Source organism: Choloepus didactylus, chromosome 7, assembly GCF_015220235.1.
Source record: "Choloepus didactylus isolate mChoDid1 chromosome 7, mChoDid1.pri, whole genome shotgun sequence".
Lineage (NCBI taxonomy): Eukaryota > Metazoa > Chordata > Mammalia > Pilosa > Megalonychidae > Choloepus > Choloepus didactylus.
Genome location: NC_051313.1, coordinates 142,167,899 through 142,192,258, shown reverse-complemented (window position 1 = coordinate 142,192,258; position 24,360 = coordinate 142,167,899). Strand labels below are relative to the sequence as shown.

The window sequence follows — 24,360 nt, the reverse complement described above, 5'->3', positions numbered from 1 at the left end:
TAACTAGGTGTTCCAGCACCGTTTTTTTCAAAAGGCTTTTCATGCTCCCTTTGAAGGGCCTTGACACTTTTGTAAAAAATAATTTAATAATTATATGTGTGGGCAAAAGATACAAGGTATATCCAAATACTTTATCCAAAAACCACCCCAGTAGGATACCTCAGTGAAAGAGCCAACAAAGCATTTGAAATAATCATTTGCATGGCCATGACTCTCATATTTTCATCAAATATAGTTTGCTTTTAATTAATTCATCTATTCCAGAATGAATGGAGTAATTTCCTTTGACTTTAAAACCACATGAATTGTAACATCCATTTTACAATAACAGAAATGATCCTATTCTTCTTTTAAATATACAGGCTATTTGGTAACAGCCATAGATTCCAGAAATTCCCCCAAATGCAAATACTCTGCAGTGACACTAAATGAAAACAACACAAAAACCCCTCATTTTCCCTCAGAAAACCCAGACCTATAGTCTTGATTGCAATAAGCCTCATTTAACTTTCATTATTGGGAGTGCCAATCTAAGCCAATATTTATTTCTGTGACAGAGAGAGAAATATGGAAAGAAAACTCGTTGGCTATAAAAACAGAAATCTAAACTTTTAATGACTTAAAAATAACCTTTACATACAAGATGGCCAAGAGAGTAATAAAGATTGAACTTTTTGGTTTTTAAAACTTGGTAATGTCACCACTTCACTTAGAACAAGAATATCACCTCCTAAGAAATATACATGATGCAACAAAATCTACAAGGATGGGCTTTTAAGTTTTTTCAAGTGTTGTTGATTTTAAGCAACCCCTTTCCACCCCACACACTTACTTGACGTATAACAGTACAACTTTTAATCTTTGTTTGGCAGAGAACTTTCAGAACTACATTTGCAGATGTTTTGAAACGTACCTTCCATAATCAATTCCACTGATTTTTTTTTAATCATACTGAGAGCATGTATTATTCTTTCTTAAATCCTTTCCTGTTCCAATGTTTTGGTTCAAAAAGCAAGCATAATGCAGTTCAAAGCATACATTGCAATATTAAAAAAACATGTTTTCACAGAGGCTAGAATAAAACCATTAAATAAGAACTGAAATACCTTGTAGGGCATGCTTCTTGACTTGGTAATATGAGAATACATTTACCTACTGGTGAGTATATCATCCCTCTCATGATGAATCTGATGGCTTGTGGTATGTCTGTAATGGATCAACACCTAAGGGTGTGAGGAGACAGACTGTGATGTGGATGCTGAGACTTAGCCATGAAATCGTGGGAGGTTGGAGATGCAAGTTCACTCAGTGCAGCTACCCTGAGCTTAGGGGTCCATTTAGGTGAGTTTCGAGGAAGGTGCAAGACCAAGCAATGGATTCTCCTAGAGTAAAAAGTAGGATGTGGCCTGGTGGCTCTAAAATTCAGCTGGTCAAAGAACTGGCCGGGTAATGGGGGCAGTAGCACCTAACTGAATATTCAAAGTCATAAAGGCACCTACTTACGACTGGCAACTGGAACCATTCCTTCTTTTTGTGAACAGTCACAGACTGAGGTGTCTTTATAAATTCCCGCTGCAAATAATATGCTTCTGACAAATCTAAAAACATCTTGGGTAAGCCTCATGGCTGAATCACTCATGAACGCAGAAGATCACATAGCCATGGGGAACACTTGTGCTCTCATTTTATTGTGGCTTCCTCTCCGTGTTGAAACCTCCATGTGGACAGGCCTCTAACTTCGGGCCCCTCCTCTCTTGTATCGGATCTTGTACAAGAAAATATCGGATCTTGTATTAGCACATACTTGTGAAACTTGCTCTCTGCAAGGGCTTTTTCAACTGGAAGTGGGGGCATTTTGCTTTAATGTACTCAGAAAGATCAATTTTGAAAGAGGTTTCAAAGCAAGAACAAGCCATGCCAGGCCTCTTTATTTGGGAAGTGAACACTCGCAAATACACTTCCCAGATGTGGAAGTGACAGGTTCAAGGTAATGGCAAGTATAGGTAGAACAGTATTTCAACCAGCTGGTAAGTGTTCTAAAAAAAATGCAGCATTTGGAGGTGCTAACTAAGGTGCTTCTTAACTCGTGTTTTTAATGGAATGTATCAGACAAACATCTGGAAACGAATGTGAACTCACAGGCACACATAAGCACACGGACAAGTTTCTGTACAGTTTATATCTTAGACACTGATATGTATACATCAGAACCAAACAGAAAAAAAAAAAAAAGATTTTTCCCTCTCCAGCTCCCTGAATTTCTGAATGTCATCTAATCCATAAAATGTCATTAAAATATTTCATATAAAATATCTACAAAAATAGATAACATTTACAAAAGCCAGATAGTATTTCCAGTTTCACTTAGTAACCCACTCAGTCCACTGTTCCTCCTTTTCTCCTCAGAATGTCGCCATCTCCAACAAAGAGCGCTTGAACAGCTGAGCGTTTCTAGAAAGGTCCGTCACTTGGTGTACCATCTCCTGCAGGGCGGTGGTGCTGGGGTAATGGAGGGCGGCCATCTTGGTTGCCATGACTATAGTCTTGAGCTGTTCACACAGCTGGTTGCTGGAGTTCATCACTTTGTTGCGAATGTCCTGGGCAGCCACCTGCCTTGTCAGCGTGTCCCCAATGAACACCAGTTTGTGCGCACTGAGGATGACAAACTTGCTGTGCGCCACAAAGATCCGTGGGGGCTGGGCTGAGCTGACACAACTGAAGAGAGCATCTATGGCATTGAGAAGAGAGATGTAATGGGTCTCACACTGGTCATAGTAGAAACAAAGCAACTGCCTGTCCTGAGTGCCCACGCTGCTGCTTGGGGCCGGCAGGCTCTGGGAGGGCTTCCACTTTGAGATGTCATTCTCCACAGGCTTTGTAATTTCTTGTTCCAACAGCTGGAACTGACTTAGCTGCAAGGAAGGAAAGAGTAGATTTCATGAAGTGTAGGTTTAGTTTGTCAGGGAAAATATCCTGGGTTTGCAATAAAAAGAGTTGGATTTTACTCCCTAGTACATGTCAGACACTTATTAGATGGGAGGACTTACTCCCATCTAATATAGTCAAGTTGCTTATTGAGTTACTCCCATCTAATAAGTTGCTTATTGACTTACTCCCATCTAATAAGTCAATCCCATCAAATAAGTCAAGTAAGTCAAGTTGCGTACTTCCCTAAAGTGTAAAGTGTGGAGGCTGAGAAAGATGATCTCTAAGGAACCTCCAGCTCAGGCATTCTATGGTTGGACAACTGGTCTCTTTGGCCTTCAGGCTAGAAGGCAGCATTGCCTAGTGATTAGGTGCATGGACTGTGGCTTATAGCCCCGCTCTGCCATCTACACCTTTAGGAAGATTAAATGAGTTAATGTTCACAATGGGTTCAGAATAGTGTTTGGTATAGTGTAGGCTTGATATAATGTTTATTAAATAACTCAACGTAGTGATCTCTTTGTCAAGTGAGTCCCTGACAGCTTCTCCTCCTTGGGGAAGGCCTTTGTGCTGTCTCATCAAGATTCTCAGATTAAATGAGGATTCATGGCCCTTTTCTATTTCTCCTACTCTTTCTGTAGAGATCTGTAGAAATGTTATAATCCAGAAGGTCATGGAAAAATGAAGCATATAAATATACGTGCTCTTATGGTAAGAACCTCCCTGTGGAAATCTGGATGCTAACTGTGCACCCCAACAGCTGACCCCTCATAGCTGTTGGAAGAAAAGGGCCTAGCACTAGGTCAGATGTGATGAATGTAAGCTTGCTTTCTTCCTTCTCTCCTTAACCACCCCCAATTAGCGTGTGCTCTAAATGCCATTATCCCAATTTCCAGCTATTCACCAAGCCTTAGGCGAGACCTCTCTCTTGCAAGTGAGGATGACCCATGATCTGTTCTTGGGACCAGCCAAGCTCTGGCCATGAGGTAGGGCTGAGTCCAGAGCAGAGATAAACTCATCCAGCTTTCCTCCCAAGAAACGCTCTCAGTTATCTTGTCTTTTCTATGGAATCTGCTTCCTTCTTAGGAATTACTATTGTTTCAACAAGTTATCTAAAACCATGCAGTCTTAGTTGGCTAAATGTCAAGGCAAAAGCAAACAGATACAGGGTAATTTTTCCCAGGTATTTAATAATAATGAATTCTGTTTCACATTGCTTGGACTTTGCAGATACATTCATCTATATCATCTCAAAAGATTGGGAGGGGAGACACTTCCTCATTTTATAGAGACGAAACTGAAGTTCAGGAAGGTTAAGTGACTCACCTAAGGTCACGGAGTTGGTTGCTTACAAAACAGAGACCAGAACTCAGGTGTCCTGAATAAAGCATGCCATTTCATTTTGCTACATGCTATTTCATTTCATCTTTAAAGGCTTGTAAATACTCAACCCATTTCTCTCTATTTTTATGCCCTTGTATTAGCAATACCCATCATTATCTGTCCCACTTATACCAAACTTTTGAATGAATCTTTCCTGCCCATAGTCCTTGGTAAATGGGCTGGATATATTTAGAAAACTTTGTATCCTGCCCTCCTACCCTTAGATTGGACCCAGGACAGCCAAGCCAAAGCCTTGGGTTGCTAGCCAAACAAACACAAAACAAAACAAAACAAAAGAACGAGATGGCTCAATCAAGACTCTCCTTGTTAGGAATTTGTTGAACCACGGAAGGGAGTTGGCCATCAGTTGAGGAAGCTGAGACGAAAAGCCATCTCTAGAAAATAGGGGAGAATGAAGCAGATTTACAGAAAGAAGCAAAGGAAGTATGAGAGAGAGAGAATTTACAGTCCTAGTTCTCAGTAGACTTGGTTTGTATCTTCTTTTTCTGTTTTTGAATTTCCCTTCTATGGCCTTACCTGTTTGCTTGAGCTAGCTTAAATGGGTTTTGCTCCTTGAGACCAATAGTCTTAACCCAAATAGTCCTTCTATGTTAGCTGTGCAGATTCATCCTGGAAAAGTTGCTTTTGGGACATAACCCAGGTTCACCCCACTGCATAAGCAAGGCCATAAACCTGCTCTTTGTTCCTACACCCTATTATATACCTTTGAGCTTATTTATGCCAGAGCATGCTGAAAGGATCAAAATCATAACCTTTTGAAGTTACACCTTCCATGCAAAGTGGAAAATCTTTTCAGTACCAAGTAGCTTTTGTTCTGTTGAACCTACCTGATGATGTTCTAGCTGCATCTTGTTCTGTTTGATGATATTTTCTTTCTCCAATAGTTCTTTCTGTTGCCTCTCAAACTCCTCCTTACCCTATTATTTTTCAAAATAAAGAACACATTACATCACCACTGTGATTCATTTATGTGAACAAGTTTAAATGTGTAAATCCTCTTTCATTTTCCATGGCCTTGGCAATTTCCCACATGCCCAATTAGGTTAAGGCTGAAAAGTAAAACCCCTTTCCGTGTGGGGTACAATGCTCTCTGCTCCACTGTACTATTTTCTGAGAGCTAACCATGATCCCCTTCACACCGCTTTATAAAGTAGGATTTCTTTGGGCTCTTTTATAATATATTAGACGTGAACGTAAAAACCCTCCCAACACAGGTCTAAAGGTGGTCCACATTTCTGATTCTAGAAGAGAATCATCTATAGATGTCTACTTGACCTGGGTATTTCCCAGTCTGCAGAGTTAGAGAACCAGGGAGGTAAATACTTAATGCCTTCACCTATTCTTGCCCCACACCTTTCCTGAGCATGAGGTGTGGCTCAGCCCCCCACTCCCAGCATCTCCCCTCTTCCACTCAAGGGAATTTTAGTTGGTTTATAGATCACAGTGTAATCTGTAGTTCTCAGTCAAATTAAAAGAATGACTGAATAAGAGGCAGTAAGCCAAGTTCTGAATAATGGATCTCAGCTGGGTCTTTTGATCCCCCAGTGACAGGGCAAGCTGACAGGATCTCAAGTCAACTTGGAAGAATTTCCCCTCATTGGAGGCAGCCTGTGCCTGCCCAATTTCCCACACACAGGCTAAGCCATAGGTCAAATGGCAAATACACAGTGGTCTTCATGCTAAGTCTGAGATGCAGTTAAGTTTCTCCGTAAGTAACACACATACACATACATACAGAACTGTAGAGCTAGAGGGGACCTTAGAAATTCTCTAGTGAAGAGGTTTTCAATTTTTTTTCTAAACAGCAGAACCCTCTTTCAAATAAAACACCATGTAGAACTACAAAATAAAATACAAATAGAAGTGGAAGTGGTACGGTTTATAAGAAGGCCTGCTCTCCTACTTGTCGAGTCTCCTCCTGCTTGCCTGAGGCATATCAACTGGATCTAATCCAATCCCATACTGCATTCATTTTTACAGCTGAGGAAACTAAGGCTCAGAGAGGTTAAGAAACATGGGTCACACAATTAGTGTCAGAGAAAGATCTAGAGTCCAACACTCAGTACACTCAATCCCATGCTCTCCCTGCTGTACAACACTGCCTTCAATTTGTGAACCCCTTGGCTTAACTTTAATCTGGCTCTCTCTTTTGGCAGGCCCAGCCTTACAGGGGCCCTTCCCAGGCTCCCCCGATGTTTTACGGGTTTAGTTCTTTACCTGTAGGTGGACATAATCATAGTCATCCATCCAGCTCCTCTCAGACCCATCGCTGCTGCTGCAGTCAGGGGGCTGCTCCTTGCCCAGGCTTGGGGGCAAAGGCTTGTTGTGGGCCTGGGCTTTGTGGTCCCCAGGATGCAGCAGTTGCACCTGGGAGCTGCCATGTGGGTATTCGTGTGAGTTCAGGATGCTCTCGGGCCCATTCTTCAGATGCGAGCTGCCAGCGCCTGGCTTGAAAAGGACCTCGGCGTTGGTGTTGATGGTTGTGGTGAGCTGCTTGGCATCGTCGGGGACTGTCTTGGCCACCATGACAAACCGGTCCAGGTCGTCACACTTGTTTTGGGGCTTGCTGATGGCCAGGATATTCAGGGACCAGCTACACTCATTTAAGTCATGACTGGTCTGGCTGAGAATCTGGTGGGAGTCCTCGACTCTTTGGAGCTCCCGCTTCATCTTGTTATGGAGGATGGGCTCTGGGAGGCAGGCAGCATTTGCTACAGCTCCCTTGGCAAAAAGGAGGTACTCCCTCAGGAACAGCTCGACTTTGTCCACTGCCGTGCGTATCTCGTTGATGTGCCTTTCCATGTATCCGTAACACCGCCAGTCTGTGGTGACCAGTGCCGTGAGGCTGGAGACACCCACCTCCAGGCTCTGCTGCAGCCGATAAAGCCTCTCAATGGCCGTGTCTGGATCTAGGAAGAGCCTTTTGTCCTGAGATGGGGAGGCCGACAGTGAGGATTCCTTCGAAGTGGTGGAAGACGTGGACATGTTACTCCGGGAACTGCCCGTGCTGGAGAATGATAACCGGTTGATGCCATCCACCACGTCCTGGGATCCTCTGGTGTCCGCTGGGTTGTGCAGAGGGACATCGTAGACACCCTCTCTTTCTTCGGACTTTGCTTTCTCACTGCTCTCCGCTGGCGGCTCAAGGAACTGAACTCCCCGAGGGATGTCATAGGCGTCACTCTGGGTGCCCATGGACGGCGCCAGCTGTGGGAGCGGATGGCTCAGGGACATGCTCTGGTGTCTCCGGGACACCAGTTCGGCAGCTCCGGGCACATCGCAGTGGTATTTGGGGTTGAGGTCCATCCCCACTGGCTTGGTGCTGGACGGGGGGATGTCATACACCCCCTCAGATCTGACGTCTGGCCTTCCAGCTTGTCTCATCGGAGGGGGGAAATCATACTCTTTTTCCCTAAGTGCTGCTTCCTCTCGGCAAGCGGAGGGTGGGGCAGCATATACCTGGAAGACAAACGAAAAGTAAGTAAAAGAACCCAAACTTATTTGTTGGGTAGGCTCAGGTGCATGTGAAAATATAAGACATTTCGCGTGAAGCCCAGAAAGCTCGCTCTGTCTGGCTCGTCTTCTGGCACCTTGATGGCAGGTGTCTTCCAAGGCTCTGCTCTGTTCTCACCTCCCTCAATCCTTCCACCAGTGCATCCCTTCCCATGGCCTCAGAGATGACTTGTATGTGCGACCCTCCCTGCTGAGTCCCTGTCCCACATATCCGGCCACCCCCTGCATATCTTTTCCTCAGCTGTCCCATGCTGCTAACTAGGTATCAGGGGACCGAAGGCTGAGTCCCAGATCTACCGGCTGCCTGATGATGGAGTGAGTCACTTAGATGTTCTGAGCCACAGCTCCCTTATCTGTAGAGTAAGGAAGGGTACCAGTAATTCTTCTGCAGGCCCATCCCAAACTTAACAGAGTGAAACAGATGAGTTAACCAGTCTCCCTGGACTGAGTAAGCTGGAGCACCCTCTATACACGTGAGAGATATTATTATTATTATATTATCATTAGCTAAACTGAAATCATTATCTTCCCTTCCAGTTGGCTCTCCTTACTATGTCATTTTTTTTAAAAGGTGGGGCCCCTTAATACAGGAGTTATCTAGTTAAAGAATTATCTGTAATTAGTGCCTTTCTTTCCTTTTGTTTACTCTCTCATCAAGACTAGTATTTCCGCTTTCAGGTTTGTCCTGTTCTGTGCAAGTAAACTAACACACACACACACACACACATACAAACACACACCCTGTCTGCCACTCTGTAGTTGCTCACTTACCCCTTTAGCTGGTGGGATGTCATAAACCCCTTGAGGCTTTATCTCTCCTACTGGAACTGAAAACACAGGGCCCTTCACTGATGAGGGAGGGATGTCGTAGACCTGATGGGGAGAAAACACTCAAGTTACCCAGGATGCAAATGCCCCATACTGTTCATTTTTTAAAGCCACTGAACTTTTTACTTATAGATTTATTTACCAGGTTAGGTACAGGCAGAATTCCATGTAATGAAAGGTTGATGGGATTTTTCTCTTAAGATTTTGTATTCTTTGACTTAGACTGAAGAGAAAATTATCTCAATCAAAATATTCATCCTGTCTGTACTTTAAACTGTAGTTTAAATTTTACACTTCCTGGGGGAAAAATGATAAAATGATACAGCAACAAAAACTGTCTCAAGTCAAGGACTAGGGTTTCCTGATGAAGCAAATCCAGGGGACAGAATTTAAATAACCTCAGCTAAAATGCCTCCTGGAGGGACAACCTAACAGACTTCACTTTCTGTCCACATACTCGGTGAACTCCCTTTCTTCTCTGTTCCCACCCGTGGCTGAAGGAATGCCCCTTTTCAGAGCTCCTCCTGGAACTTACCCCTAGAGGGGTGTGGGATGGAGGGATGTCATAGATGTCTTTTTGGTATCTGGACGGATGCTCGTACACATAGCCGTGGACTGTCCTCACGGGGGTGATCACCTGGGGGTGAGAAGACACAGAAGTGTAAGTTTCAAGTCTGAGCCCTGCACAGATCTCCTGGCTTGTCCCTCTCCTTTCCCCCATTGAGAAAAGAAAAGAAAAGAAAAAAAGGACAGAAGAGGGAAGGAGATGCCAGGTCAATAAACTTTTAAACCCCCTGTTGAGTCTCAATGAGGAACAAATCCCTGGCATACTTCTGTCTCCCTTCTCCATGGTAACAGAATCATCTCCAAACTGGTCAAAGAGAGTCTCGAGTCCCAAAATATACTTTAAGGGAGAATCGTTTTTTTAAATTATGAAAGTCCTGGGCTTCCTCTGCAGTAATAAAACTCTTTTTACATTAAAATCACAGCATAATGGAATGGTTTTTATTGATTTTTTTTTTTTTAAAGGCTCTAAAGCTTTCTGTAAAGTGAATAATGCAAATAGAGTTCAGCCACTTAAAATTCCTCCCATAACTTCCCCAGGATGCCTCTTCATTTGACATTATGATGATGATTCTAACTAAAATTCCACAGGTCACTGGAGAACTTTTACAAAGCTAATACTCAAACAGTGCCGCCCTTAAAAATCTCCAGGAGCTTTCACTCTAACTTAGGAAACAAATTAAATACTGGATCAGGGAGCCACCAGCAACAGAGCTCAGATCTCCTGACCTCTGTTCTCTTGTGCTACGCATTTTCCCATTTCCACCAGGGAAGCAAATGTCCCAGATGGTTCATGCATCTGGCGGAAGCCAGGAGTCACGTCCACCCATCACCACATCTGGGGGCGGGAATCATCGTAAATGAAACGAACCTCACTGGGCAGCAGGCTCAGGTTTTCATATCTGCAGATTTCACTAGGGGCCTGAGCACAGGTAGAGACTTTATTTGAACTTAAACTCCTTTGGAAACTCTCCAAGGGTTTCTAAACTACCAGGGCCTTGTTTCTGCCTGATACCTTCCCCGTCCCCATCCCTAACAGTGTCACCTCCAGTACAGCCCACGGCATCTTTGAGAACAGGCGTTGCAAATTACGAAGAGTCTGTTGTTCCCTAAGAAACCCTCATCTTTTATCCTTTCTCTGATGTGAAAACCCTGGCGTCAGGCTGCCTACAAAACTATGTGAAAAATGCTCCGCGTCTGTCTTTTGCTGAAATGGGTGGAACTGGGCCAAAGGCACCAATGTCCTTCTCCCCCACCCCGGGGGCTCTAAAATGCCCAAGATCAATTTGGTTTTAAATCCCTGATGCTTAAGACCTGATTATTTCTTGCAAAGAAGGTAAACAAGATTGGTATGCAGGCAACATTTCCACTAGCTCTCTCCATTGCCTCGGGTTTCAAAAAGGAACCTATTGCTTTAAGGTTTGTTGGCATGGGGTGTAGCGAACTGTTTTATAGAGTGGCCACTGCATTGTGCATAGCAAAGCTTCCTTTTTAAAGCAGGATGCCTTCTGCTTAAGAAACAAAAAACAACTACACTGTGTTCTTAATGCCCTTATACAATTTTTTTTTTTTCCCCACTCATTATTGTCCAGGAGAGAAATGAAGAATCTTCTTAGTTTATCTCATCAGCTCCTCTATTTATAGCTCTCTATTTTGGCTTTATGATAGAACCTGCTCACAACACAGCTTTTGTTCAGGCTTTAAAAGCCTCTAAGAGTGGACTCTATGGGAGGCTGCCAAGTAAGTAATAATGCAAACAGAAAACCAAGGCTGCTTCTACTGAAGTCTGGCTTAACTGCTTCATGCTTGGTTTAAAAAAGGGAGGGGGTGGCTTTGGTGTCTGAAAATAGCACTTGGTGAAATGTAAACACATAATGCGACCTCAGAAAAACAGGGTCATGGACGAAGCCTTTCCTTGCTTTGTGGATCTTCCCTGGCTGAGCTCATTAATGCTTCCCGGCATTTAAAACTTCGCTTCCTGCCAAATGTTACGGGACCCCAACTTGCTCTCTCTCTCTCTCTCTCTCATTTTACAGAATGCCTGAGGTCATCTGGTCTTTGAGAAACTCTGCATTCCAAGCCAGTCATTTTCCTTGTTTATGCCTTAAAAGAAACAGATGGTGAAAACCACAGGGGGAAAATGCCAACAAAATACAACCACCTCCAATTCCAGCATTCCCCAAAGCTACCATGGAATGCACCCTGGCCCCCAGTGGCATTTGAATGAGACTAGCGTTTTGCAAATGGTCACACACATCCAGGGGACCCAACCAGCCACTCTGTGACATCTGGAAGAGTGGGAGCTACATGTCTTCTTTTCCTCGCTTGGATGCTCTTCCCCTCAACCCACTGCTTGGGTCATTTCCCTGTCAATTGTGTGTTCTCTACTCCAAGGAAAGTGCTGACTGCTGTACCTTATAGAGCATCCACTTTTGTCGTTCATTACTTCTTTTTCCTCCTGCTTCACATAAGTACCAAAAAACCTTTCTACTATCCCTCTCCATCCCCACCTCCCAGAATGACTGAACCTCAGCCTGAGACTTACACCAAGTCTGGCTAAGAGGGGAGGTAAATTTGGATTTTCCTGGGCTTTTGCAGAGTGAGGCATTGATGGAATGAATGGCTACACAGAGGGCATTTAAAAACTAGTTTTCTCAATGAAGTCAAGTCAGGTTTTCATTTCCTTTCTTCCCTGTTTGTTTTTCTTTTCTGCATTCCTTTCATTCTATGTATTTATTTATAGTTACCAGGGCTCAGCCTTAGGAATGACCAAAGTGACCTCTTAATTCATTAGTGTTGCCACAAAAAGGGGCTAAATTGTGGGGTCTCCTGGGGCTCTGTGACCGACTGCTACTGCAACTGCTTCTCTGATTACCCTGGCAGAGGATGCGCATTTTCCAAATGTGGATTTTCTGTCCCTATGAGGAATCCACACTTCCCCAGATTTCAGTGCCTTTCTTGTCAGCTCACAGCAGATTCCAAAGGCTGAGACCATGGGAAGAGCCTTTGAAGCAGAGAAGAAGGGCAGACTGGAGAAATTCAGGAAAGAAATAGTCCGTTTAATAAATCTCCAAGGCTGGGCCCTAACAGGGGTAAGCTCAAAAGGCCAAAGACTGGGGTTATGTTACCTTCTAACTAATCTGCTCACATTAAAACAAACAAAGGAACACAGCCTGCCTCCCCCCCTGGCCCCCCACTTTGCTGGGGTTTCAGTCATGCCACTTTGAGCACTATGAACTGCTTACAGAGATGCTTTAGATACTTTCATGTCACATCATTTCAAGAGCCAGGCACCCTGGAATTTTAAAGAAAAGGGTCTGTGTTTGGGATAGCAACAGGGACTCTGGAACACTGAAAACCAATATGTGTCAAAATGAGAGAGCTGTAAGGGACCCTTGGAGGTTCTGTCATTTCTGTGTCCACACTTGGTTTGCCTGGGCTGGTGCCTGTAGATACGTGTAGGGACGAGCAGGTAAGGGGAAGGGGAGACTGTGCTAGGCTTCCATGCTGGGGAGACAGACTCCTCCTCACCCTGCCGAAAGGAGGCAGCCCGTGCCCAGCTCCTGCCAACTGCCGTCCTGCAGAATTGCGCCCCATGTTGCCAGACCCTTCAAAGCTTCAAGAGGAGCCAGAAATCTGGACTTTTATGTGAGATCTCCTGATTTTCAAAATTGGCTCCAAGTGTTAAAACAGTGTCTTGGCCAAACTACACACGTCTGGGGGCTGGCTGTGGCCCCCAGGCTGCCAGACTTCGCCTTCATATATGTATTTTTGCCCTCCTCCCTCAGTACCTTGAAAGTCTCAGAGGTCAGGGCCTGCCAGCTCTTCACCAGTTCCGCGCCATGGCAGGACTGAAATATTGCCTGTTTCTCACATATACCCTGCACGCCCACACTTCTGTGCCTTTCTCTTGCTGGGTCTCTGTCCAAGAATATTCTTCTTCCTTTCCCTCATATTCAAATTTTATTCAATTTTCAAAGCCAAACTTAATGCCTATCATCCATAAAGCCTTTCCGAGATAGATCTCCCTCCTCGGAACTCCCTGAACATTTGACCCATACATCTACTTATCACTTGTGGTTTGACTGTTTCTATGCATCTCATCTCTTCTTAGCATTATGGAGACAGAAACCGTGTCTTTTTCATCTGTATTTAAATAGCTGGGCCTATCCCAGTTATTTGGCTATAACAGGTCTTGGAGGAATGTATTGACTGAATACGTTAGGGAACTGAAGGAAAACTCAAGGCTATTCTTAAGCAATGTCTGGAGAGGATGCTAAATGAGACTGCCTCTAAGAACTAGGTTTCCAGGTAACAGCTTTGCAGTGAGACCCATGAGATAAGGGACAGAACTGCAACTTATGAGCCATGCTCCTTGGGCACGTGATGGAGCCTGGAAAGCAGAGTGAACATTACGTGCAGTTGTGAGACTAAAAGAGAAACCATGGAAGAATTATCACCCACACCACCAGTTGGATGTAACCACTATTGGAGTCCAAGGAGGGCCACCAAATGGTTTCCTTGTCCCCACTCTAGAGCCCACATGTGACAGAGACACCTGAGCTCTCCTCAGCCACAAGCCAGAAACATATGGGCGAGTATTTGGAAAAAGGAAATCAAAACAATCCCTAGTTTTTACTTTGGCCTCAGGAGGAAGATACAACATAAAGGAACAGGAGCCAGGCTTGCTCTGTTCTGAGGACACATGGCAGGCTGGGGCCATGAGAATCTGTGTACCAGAGGCATGGCCCCATGGTGTCTTGAGCTCATTGGAAAAATTAGGTCTGAGGAGGCAGTGGGAGGAGGGGGATTGAAAGTATAAGCTGCAGTCAGAAAGAGCTGGGTGTAAATCCTGTTCTACCATTTACTAGCTGTGAGAGCTTAAGCAAGTTACTTATCCATTCTAAGCATGTTTCCTCATTAATAAAATGGAAATAATAATACTTTCCTCATAGGGTCTTCTGAGTATTAAATGAGATCAAGCATGTAAAATACTTAGCAAAGTGCCTGGCACAGAGTAAACCCTTAAACCTTAGCTTTTGTTTACAGATTTTGCTTTTGGACTTTGGCTTCCGTTAATGGTAGACCAAATAATTCAGATCAACCATCCTGTTGAAGACAAAGCTTTTCTTAATACAGTCAGAGTTAAAAGATAGTGAAGAATCACCTGGTCAAAATTTGGGGAAGGAACAGGAATTCACAGAAGTGAGTCCAATTTTGAAGCTGCTTTTGTCCTTGGGGCATTTGCTGATCTGAAACAGGTATCTGAAAGGCTCCATGGTGCTTTTTGCAGCATCTGTGGGCTAGGGGAAACATTGGAATCCAAGGCTCACCAAGGTAAGGAACCTGGTAAACCATCCTACTTTGGGCTGCAACTCTAAGGGCTGCAGCCAACAGAAAGGACCAACTGGGAGAAAACCCACCCTTGCATAGGCTACCAACTAGCTTTAAGTCATCAGGCTTGCCCAGCACATCTCAAAATCTGAAATCAGTTCTAGGTGTCATTCTGAGGCTGGCAGAGAATAATTAGGCCTCAAATTATTTCTACAAGTAATTTTTAAAATACAGTGTCCGAAACACAACCAAAGATAACCAGGAATATGGGAGACAAGACAACAGAAACAAGAAAACGAGTCAATTCTTGTTTTCCTTTCCAATACGATGAGGTGGTTTGTATGTGCATTAGTAATCAGAGGTCTCAAGGCTGTTTGCTTCCAAAATGTTTCATGATTAAATCACAGGAGAAAACAAAATTTAATCATTCTTAGATTTAAGCCAGATAGAAAGAAATGAATCTTCACAAATGCATAAATGTTCCCAGGGAGGTCTAAGAGGCAATGGGAATTTCAAATCGAAGCAATAAATGACGACACTTAGACCTTAGATGACCATCAGTAGATTTACTTGGGCTATTATTTTACTCTGGTCATATCAGTGTTGCCATTACCACAATGATCACCATAACACCCAAGACCCTCCAATGGAAAACCCCAGGGGAAGAATATACTTTTATAAAGTTTAGAGATACAGATATCAATCCAAGAGAAAGATAACAAGGTACCAAACTCAGGACAATTTCTCTTTTCGGTGGAAGATCATAAGCTGAAATTTGTCATGAGGATCTCACCGAGACGTAGGGCACAAACTCGTTTCTCTGGAATGCCTAGAAGCAAGACAATTTTCTGCTCATGTGGCGTCACCGTGCCAAGGTCTCAGCACGTCCACTCAGGGAGCGCTTTCTCTTCTTGGACATCCACCTCACCTCCTTAAAGCAGGTGCCTGGGACTGGGGCCTCACCCAGGGGCCATGTGGTTGGGGGAATTTCAGATTCTCAGCTGCCGGCTGTTAGCCCAAGGGAGGAGCACTGAGGGAGATGGGAAGGGAGCAGACTCCTGCCATTCATGAAGGCACATCCTCTTCCTTCCCAGGGAATCCGCTAAAGCCAATTACTAGGGTCTCAGGCCCGCCATGTTTTTTTGTGCTATACTTCTGTCTGACACCAGCCCCAGTAAGTAAGTGATAAGTAGGTGGAGGACTCACCTACTTATCACTTCTCACCTGTCGCCTGCATCTGGCTGCCTTGTTTTGAATCCTTCCCTCCTTCCATATGCTACCAGCAGCTCTAAGGAAGCCTAAAAACTGTAAAAAAAGGAAACAGAAAACTCCCACTCTTTATAAGCAGTGTCAGGTAACGGAGAGATGGGGGTGGGTGAAGGGCACGCAGAAGTGTCAACAGATTGGGCATGTTCTAGTCTTATTATTATTATTATTAGTTTTATATATTTATATTTATATGTTGTATATATCAAAAAATTACAAAATCAACAAAATAATTTTTACAAAATTTAAAAAAAATAAGAAATCCCTCTTGGAAGGACAGGGGGAGTCTTTTGTAAGGATTCTCAATTTCCCATGAGTTAAGTCTCCATGTCTAAGTCTCTACAATCAAAAGCAACATTCAGAATGACCTGATTTTACGCAATATTTTTACCCTCGATATCTAGATGTTGCCTTGATTCTCGAAAAGCCATGTTTATGTAAGAATCTAGGAGAATAGGAATCTGTGTAAGTAAACAGCTTCTGGTGCTTGCCCTAGGTGTAGCAACCCTGGGTGGTGCTCAGGGATTATAATGGATAATTGATGAGAAGTTAAAACGGGCCAGGGTTCCATAATATTATGACAAGTTCATATTCATTACCTTGCCATTAATATAGTACCTAAGATGTCTGGATTCAAAAATATGTTTCACTGATTAGCAGTCATCTATCTGCATTTTTCTTGGCGTATGTGGAAAGTAAAATTAGATCGCTTCCTGTCTATCTCTAATCCTCCTTCCCCCACTGATTTATTTATACTGTTTCTCTCTGGACCTCAAGCATTAACAAGGGTATTTAGATTTTCCAAGACTGCCTGTTGCAAAGGACTTGTTTCATTTAAATGTCTTTATAAAAGCATTACAGAGCCACCCTAGCTCCCATGGGATTATTAGGTTTTATAAAAACCTCTTGTCTTAAAGCCCATGAAACTATTGACCCCTTTTCCTTTAAGAAAACCCCTAGGAAAAGAACCATCAGCACTATTACCGCTGCCCATTAGAACTTGTGATCCAATTTTCAGAAACTGAAAAGTTCACAGAGGTTTGTTGTTTAAAAATCCAAGATTCCCCAGTTGCTTTTTCTATGACCAGAAAGGAAAAGCCACATGTTGCCTACAGTGGATTTATTAATTCTCTATAAATTCTCTCTGCCAGCTTTGGTGTAGAGCAGTGAGCTCATTTATTTACTCGCATAGCAACAATGTAATGAAACGAGTCTGGCCTTAAAAATACACACGAGCCACATCCACGGTTAACCCTTCCAAGCGCTTCTCTTGTGCTCTTGAAAAATATTTTCCCTTTTTATTTTTGGAAGGCGACTTACTTTCCTTCAAAGACATTTGGATGCTTGATCTTTATGCTAGAACTAAGTCTCATGCTAGCCACATTTAAATCCCTGCCAGCTTCTCTTCCCAAATGAGGAAAAAGTCACAACGGAAAGCTCAGAAGTGGAACAGGGCTCCTTGGGTCACTTTCGTTTGACACAGCATTTGTGCAGCTAAACACTCGGTGGAAACAGTGCCCCATTGTCAAGTCCCTGCCACGTCTCCCCCTTCTGCTTTCAGGAAGTTCTTTGTATGGAGAGTGCTAAAGCAATATTTAGTTATGGAGCGATCAAACCTCAAAGGGCAGAGAGAGGCATTTAACATGAAAGCACATGACGGGAAATGACGTCTGGGCTCCTCAGATGGGTGGGGTCTTTCTCAGGGCAGAGCCACATCCAGCCTGAGGCAGAGTGGGTACAGCAGTCATTTGGACTGAAATTTGGACTGTCCTTTGAATGAACACTATAAAAGGCACAGACGTTTTGGCTCTTTTGCCATCCAAATAAATTCAATAGAACACTGAAACTAAGTCTAGACTTTGAAATGGAACTTTAAAGAGATGCCTGCAGACTGCCCCCAAGGGGGGACATGATTATGGAAAAGAGGTAAGGGAGGAGAATTTCTGCACCCACATCCTATTACTATCGTCCCTCTCCTAAATAGGAGACCTCTCGCATCTGGAGTTGGGAGAGAAGAACCTAATGGGGAATAGAGCAACCAGCTCATGTGGCAGAAACTGGGTGCCCCGCTCAGGAGGGGCCACCAAGTTGGGAGACCCCAGACCCACCAAGGGACTCTGCCAAGCCCGAGAGGGGTTTAAACACAGGAAAACAGGCAGAAAAGAATGCTGCAGGAGGAAGTGATTTCTTAGGTCGTGGTAACAAAGCAGAGATGAGAGTGCTCTTTAATGAGTTGCTCTCTGGAAGTTGTTCTTGGTTACAGGACCCGATCTGTCAAATTATGATTCTCCCCACCTCAGCGCAGCCTGAACCCTGCTCCTTTCATCCCTTGCTTTCTTTCGGCCCGGGCTCTATCTTCTACCTGGATTGGATGGCAAGATGGACGGGATCCGCAAAGAAGGGTAAGAAGGATTTATCAAAGCATAGGGGTCACTTTAAATTTATATAAATGCCAGGCTGTCTTTTCTTTTTTAGGGATCTTTGGGTCAGGTCATTTCATTTAACTTTTCAAGTGATTCTGGGAAAGAATCAGGGAAGATATCTGGATCATAAAATTTTAGCAAAGACCATTAACGTGATAATCTGGCCCTAGCCCCCATTTCACAGCTGAGGGAACTGAAGATTAGAGAGGTCATTCAGCCTATTAATGACAGAGAAGTGAACTAGAACCTCCAGTTAGCTCGGTCTGGCAGTCCAGTTGACTTTCCTCAGTGTCTGGTTGCCTACGCTAGCAACACGGATTGGAAATGAACTACTTTTCTAATTTCACAAGTAACTATTCCCAAAGAAAGTTACTTTCTCATATGTGGAGCACAAACTTGGAAGGTGGGTGGTGCCTTCTGTTTCTTTTGGGTTCCCTATTCATTGGCAAGCCCCTTCTGGGAGATTTAACGACATCTGGTTTAATGAAGTTATCCATTAGGAGCAATCTAAAGTCATTTGAAAAGATGCTATTTCCACTTGGCAGAGGATGCCAATGTAGCGATGTTCTCAGTGTAACCATGGGCTTTCTGTCACCACAATGACTTGCTCAGGACTTTTGGATCAGCCTGCTCTGACCGCTGGGAGGTGTGAGCCACTGTGTTCCGTGACTAAGATTCCCTCAACATTTAGGCTGGATCTGGATCTCAGGTGGGAGCCTTCTAAAGCAACTTTCATTTTTCCTGGCCAACAGGATGCTTTTTAGCACCCAGGACTCTGGTGAGCTGGCAATGCTAATGATGTGTCTAAATATGCCCTCTTACATTACAGCTTGGCAACATCAATCATTAGTTGGGATGTAAAAATCATTAGCTTTGGAGTCAGACAGACGTAAGCTCAAATATCAATTCTGCCTCTTAACTAGGAGCTGGTTAACTTACTCCTCAGACCTTGGATCTCTCAAAGGTAAAGTGAAAGTTGTAACACAGACCTCCTGAAGCTGTTAAGTGGATTGATGAGATTACATATATAGTGTTCCAAATATGGAGTCGAGGCTCAAAGGCGTTTAAAGCCACCGTCCCCACTTCAGTTCTAAGACTATCCTGAAGAATGAAATGGAGGCAGTGAGTAACTCAATAATAACATGCTGAAGGTTACATTACATAGCCAATTGGTGGTAAACTGGAAAACAAAAGCAATTCTGGTAAATAACTGCTTTAAGCGCATGCTGCTTCAAGAAAATCAAATATTACAAAACACTATTTAAATAAATCAGATGTGATTACTGCATTGCTAAAGGATTCTGTGCTTCCAAAATTCTACTGTGCCGTCCCTATGAAGAATGGACTCCTTGGCACACTTCAGATGTTACTGGAATTACCTACAACTTTTTAGGAAGGCATACCACCTTGATTAAATCACACCTGTACTTAAGCAGGGGCAACCCACCTCCCTAGAAATGTTTCTTGACAACCAGGCTGATGGCACAACTGTGTAGAAATGAGTTCTTTTGATTTCAGACTGTATCTAGCTGTGAAAGTGGACTCGAACAAGTCTGTTTTTCAAATATATTCAAACAATACTAAGTCTCAGTTTTATCATCAAATAAAATAAAGAGATTTATTCTTTTCTCTCCTTTGCAAGAAGAATGTGATCCACTTAGCCAGACATCACACCACATACAATATTGCACCTATTCACCCTGATCGGTACAGTCCCTTAGCATGAAATCATAGAAAAAGGAAGATTACTTCTGCTTGCTTTGGTGTGGGTTTGTAAGAAGTTACTGATGCACTCCTAGAAATATGCAATATCTACAAGACTTATAACAAATTGCAACTGAGTTTGAAGGCTTTGACCCTGACCAAACAGAAAGGATCTTTGTTCATTTTTAAGGAGGTATTACAGCTTGCTCATTGCACTGGCGTGGGTGACTGGACTGGGTAGAGATACTTCTTATTTTCGAAGTGAGCTCATAAAGTCCTGCCCTCCAAGTGCTCAAGGACCTCCGATTTAGAATAAGTTGTAAAATTTATGTTGACTCTTGAGGGGAAGGATTTTAGATGAGAGGTCACTTCTCACCATCACCCCAAAAGCCATGGACTGAGGGAAAAATATTCATTTAAATTAGGTTTATCTTTATATAGCAATGCACTATTCTGGCACAAAGTTGTACTTTATTATACAGTTTATAAGTGAAGAAACTGGAGGTACCTTCTAACCTGGAAGAATTTTTTTGGAGTGTGTATGTGTGTTTGTAAGAAGGGAACAAAGGGAACTGAAGTGAAGTCAGAGTTTATCTTATCTGGGAGTTTTCATTTCCTCTGTATCTATTTTCACTTGTTGGTAGACAAACCATACCACTTAATATATAACAGTTAATTGGTAACAGCGTGCCACTCCGGGCACAATCCAATAAGGGAAGTCCTTGGTTCCTTACCAATGGCTATGGGTGTCTGTGTGTGTATGTAATTCAAGATGACTCAGTGTCTAAGAAGGTACAAACACTGTAGATAATCTATTCCGGGTTCTTATATTACCTTTCAGGAATGGGCCTGGAAGACCTGTCAAAAATCCTTGAATCATTTCCTGCCAACAGTTGGCTGTATCCCATTTTGGAAGACAGGAAGTGTTCCTTAAAGATGATGTAATGGGATCTTGATAAATCTTAACATCACTTGAGTTTTCCAGGTGCCAACCCCACAGCAGTCCTTACCCCAGCTTAGATCCAGCTTACCCCTTTGCTTAGCCCAGCTTAGCACGTTATAATGGAGTTAGATTTTTAATGAGCCCATGTGCTCCCTTGAGATAATTGAAATGTACAACATATTATGAGGGTATCGAGGGGAAATAAAAACCTGTGCTGGACTATGAAGAGAAAGCTTCACAGAGATGAACTCTGAAATGTGTTTTAAAGAATGAACAGGATTTTACCAGGTAGGATAGAGTGGGAAAGGCATGCTAGGTGGAGTGATTTGCATATGCAAATAAAACTCTGCTCCTCTACAGAAAAAGCCTAATTCTCTTTAGGTAACCATAGAATAGTTAACTAACCTTTTTTTCTTTCTTTTAACCTTTTTATTATATGTTACATTAGTAACATACATACAACTCAGACTTGCCCAGTTGAACCATTTGCAAGTGTACAAGTCAATGGTACTAATTACATTCAATTTATTGTGCTACCACCACCAACATTCATTTCCCCACTTTTTCATCACCTCAAATAGAAACTCTGCCCTCATTAAGCAATAACTCCCCCTTTCCCGGCCTCTGGTAACTTGTAACCCACTATCTGCCTCTATGAATTTGTTTATACTAGGGATCTCATATAAATAGTTAACTAATCTTCTTGCGGATTTGGGCAAAATAGAGAAAAGTTAGGTCCTCAGGCATGCCCAATTCTGTATCCATCATGCTTCTCAAGCTCATTTGTTGCGTGTGTTGTGTATCTGTAAGTTGTAACTACAGAAAACAGGGATGGCATTCCCAAAGTCCCTTCTGGGGGAAAACTACCTTGTATAATCTGGCATCGATCATAAGAAGCTGTAATGAGCTATAAGATAGGATCTGAAGGGTGTGATGGTGGATGGGTGATATAAGAACCACCTTTGAGTTTACTGAAAGGTCAACTCGAATTAAATGCTTCATTTCTTGCTTCTGCTTTGTTTCATCTGTTCATTTGGCTATCTGTCTGCTGACATTTTGCTCCGTGCTTGGCCTGTTGTAGTAAAGACACAGGTATAGTTCCCCACCCCAATGAAGCTTATAATTTAGCCCCAAACTGGTCGTCAGAAGGAGGGAAAGCAAATCTAATTCACAAGTTAGAGTAAAAGCAACATGTCCAAAGAGTAATCAGAGAACACTTAATTCCCTGTGCAGATTAAGCATGAAATGGATGAACTCAGGGGGCAATTTTACTGATCTTTGAAGCAGAGAAATGAGGCTATTTTAGACCCTTGGAGGCCTGAGTCTTTTAGATGCTTGATGGCTCCACTCAGCCATTCTCCCATATTAAGCAGAATTTTTGCTTTTCAAAAAATTGAAAACTTAAAATAAAATTTAACTTTTCAAATAATTTGACTATGAGTAACTCATTTAATTTAGAATTGCCTGTGAGTTCTTGGCAGTCACACTGCATATTCAGAAATCTTTGCAAAGTGAGAAAAATCTAACTTATAAATGGTTTTCAAATGTAATGAAATTCCTGTGAGCCTTAAATGTGACAATTAATGAGGTTAACATGTTGTTTCATAGACATTTATCAAAATGGTTTTTAATTTTCTATTTCAAAGGTTTTGTGTTTCATATTTTGGGGCTAAATTATTGTTATTTGGCTCTCAAACTTTCTCATAGGCCCCAGGCATTGTGCCTATAATGCCTAATGGATAAAACGGCCCTGCACACAAAACCTCCAGTGAAAAAGAGCAATGAAATTAAGTAAATGTGTCGGTGTATATGGTTTCCAGATAACTTTTAAGAGTTCTTTTCCACCTGTGCAAAGTTCTGGTAGGACCAAAGAGAGAGCTGGGAACTCAAAGGGTACAGCATAATGTGCTAGCAATAAAGAATGTATACATTTGGTGTATACTAAGAAACATAAACATGGCTGCTTTGGTTCAAAATAAGCTCTGAGAAAGGAAAGAAAAAGCAGGAGAGGGAATTAATTTTTTCAAGCCCCCAATGCTAAATATGGTGCCACTTACTTTTATATTGTATATATATATGTTTCATTTAATTCTCACAACCTTATGATGTAGTTATGATTATTTCCATTTTACAGATGAAGAAATCAAAGCTCAGAAAAGTTAGGTAACACGCTGAGGGTTACACAGCTACAGAGACAGAACCAAGAGTCTACCTAACTCCAGAGCCCATGCTCTTTTCACAATCTTCATGCTGTCTTCTTGTTTCATAAAAGGTTGGGGATTATATGACTCTCTCTTCTTCTCTAACCGCTGATTTAATAAGTGATGAATGTAAGTTAATGTGGGTGTAAGAGGGTGAGTAGGGGCCGGAGTTCCCCCGGAGAGCCAAGTTGAAGTGATCGTTGGCATTGATAGAAGGCACAATTCACTGTCTTTTTGTTTTTTTAAGTGATTCATTACTAGAAAAAAATTGTGGCGGCTCAAACTTCTGAAACCCACAGTCTGTGGCAACATAAAGGGAATTTTTAACTACGGAAAGTCCCGAATCACAATCAGATTGGAATATAACCAGTCCCCATTCCCGGTCCCTTCAGAGTTTGTCAAAGTGTGGTCCTGCAGCACCTCCTCCAGAACTCATCCAAGGAGCTTATTAAAATGCAGATTCCTGGACCCCAACCCTGACCTATTGGACTGGAAGCTCCTGGGGGAAAGGGGGTGGGAATCTGCATTTCAACTAGCCCTCTCTGACCCTCCCCATGATTCTTAGGTTTGCTGAAATTTTAAAACCACACTTTGGTGGTTCAGAATGCAATTCTACTGCCACCTTGTTTTCTTCTCTAACACCTGTTAAGGACCACAGCTTCAACTACCAAGAATGTCTAGCTCCGGGTTCACAGCCATTTTACAGATGGGAAATTAAAAGAGAAAATGAATAAAAGGCAATTCAGCAAGTCAATAAAACAGCTAAAATGAGAACTCAACAAACGTCCTACTCCCCACTATACTGTGCTCGCCCCTTGGGGCCTTGGCTTGAGTCCTCGGTGTGACTCCCACCCACTGAGAAGATGCTGACTCATAAACCCACACAAAGGGTGGTGTGGACGGAAATTTTTAAAGCAGTTACTATCCCCTCGAAAGTTAAAATCACTTCTTAGCAGTAAAACTATTTCCAAACCATTTAGGAAAGGAGGTGGGCGGGAGGGAGAGAGGAGAATAGAGGAGGAGGAGGAGGAGGAGGAAGGAAAGAAAAGGAAGGAAGAAGGAAGGCAGGAAGAAAGAGGGCAGATGTCAATGGTGGTGGGAGCCAATGGTCCAGTGGACAGAGGCAGGCTGCCTGGAGGACAGAGGCCCTGTTTCTTGGAGAGCTCCCAGTGTTGGGCAGCATTAGAGCCAGGCCCATCCCTCCCGTCCTCTCCGTCCTCCCCACATTCACCTCCTCGGACCCGGACTGCTCACA

At 43.0% G+C, this 24,360-nt stretch overlaps 1 protein-coding gene across 5 annotated transcripts in view; it reads right to left on the bottom strand.

The window, feature by feature from the left end:
• Window positions 1–219: 219 nt before the first annotated feature.
• NEDD9 (neural precursor cell expressed, developmentally down-regulated 9) overlaps window positions 220–24,360 on the bottom strand; it is a 181,582-nt gene continuing 157,441 nt past the window's right edge. For all 5 annotated transcript variants that reach the window (XM_037842970.1, XM_037842968.1, XM_037842972.1 and 2 more), the window contains 5 exons: window positions 9,206–9,307; window positions 8,614–8,715; window positions 6,547–7,788; window positions 5,157–5,246; window positions 220–2,912 (listed from right to left, as the gene is read on the bottom strand). In XM_037842970.1, the coding sequence (XP_037698898.1) occupies window positions 2,403–2,912; window positions 5,157–5,246; window positions 6,547–7,788; window positions 8,614–8,715; window positions 9,206–9,307 (2,046 nt within the window). In that variant the 3' untranslated portion in view covers window positions 220–2,402. The remainder of the gene's footprint in view (window positions 2,913–5,156; window positions 5,247–6,546; window positions 7,789–8,613; window positions 8,716–9,205; window positions 9,308–24,360) is intronic.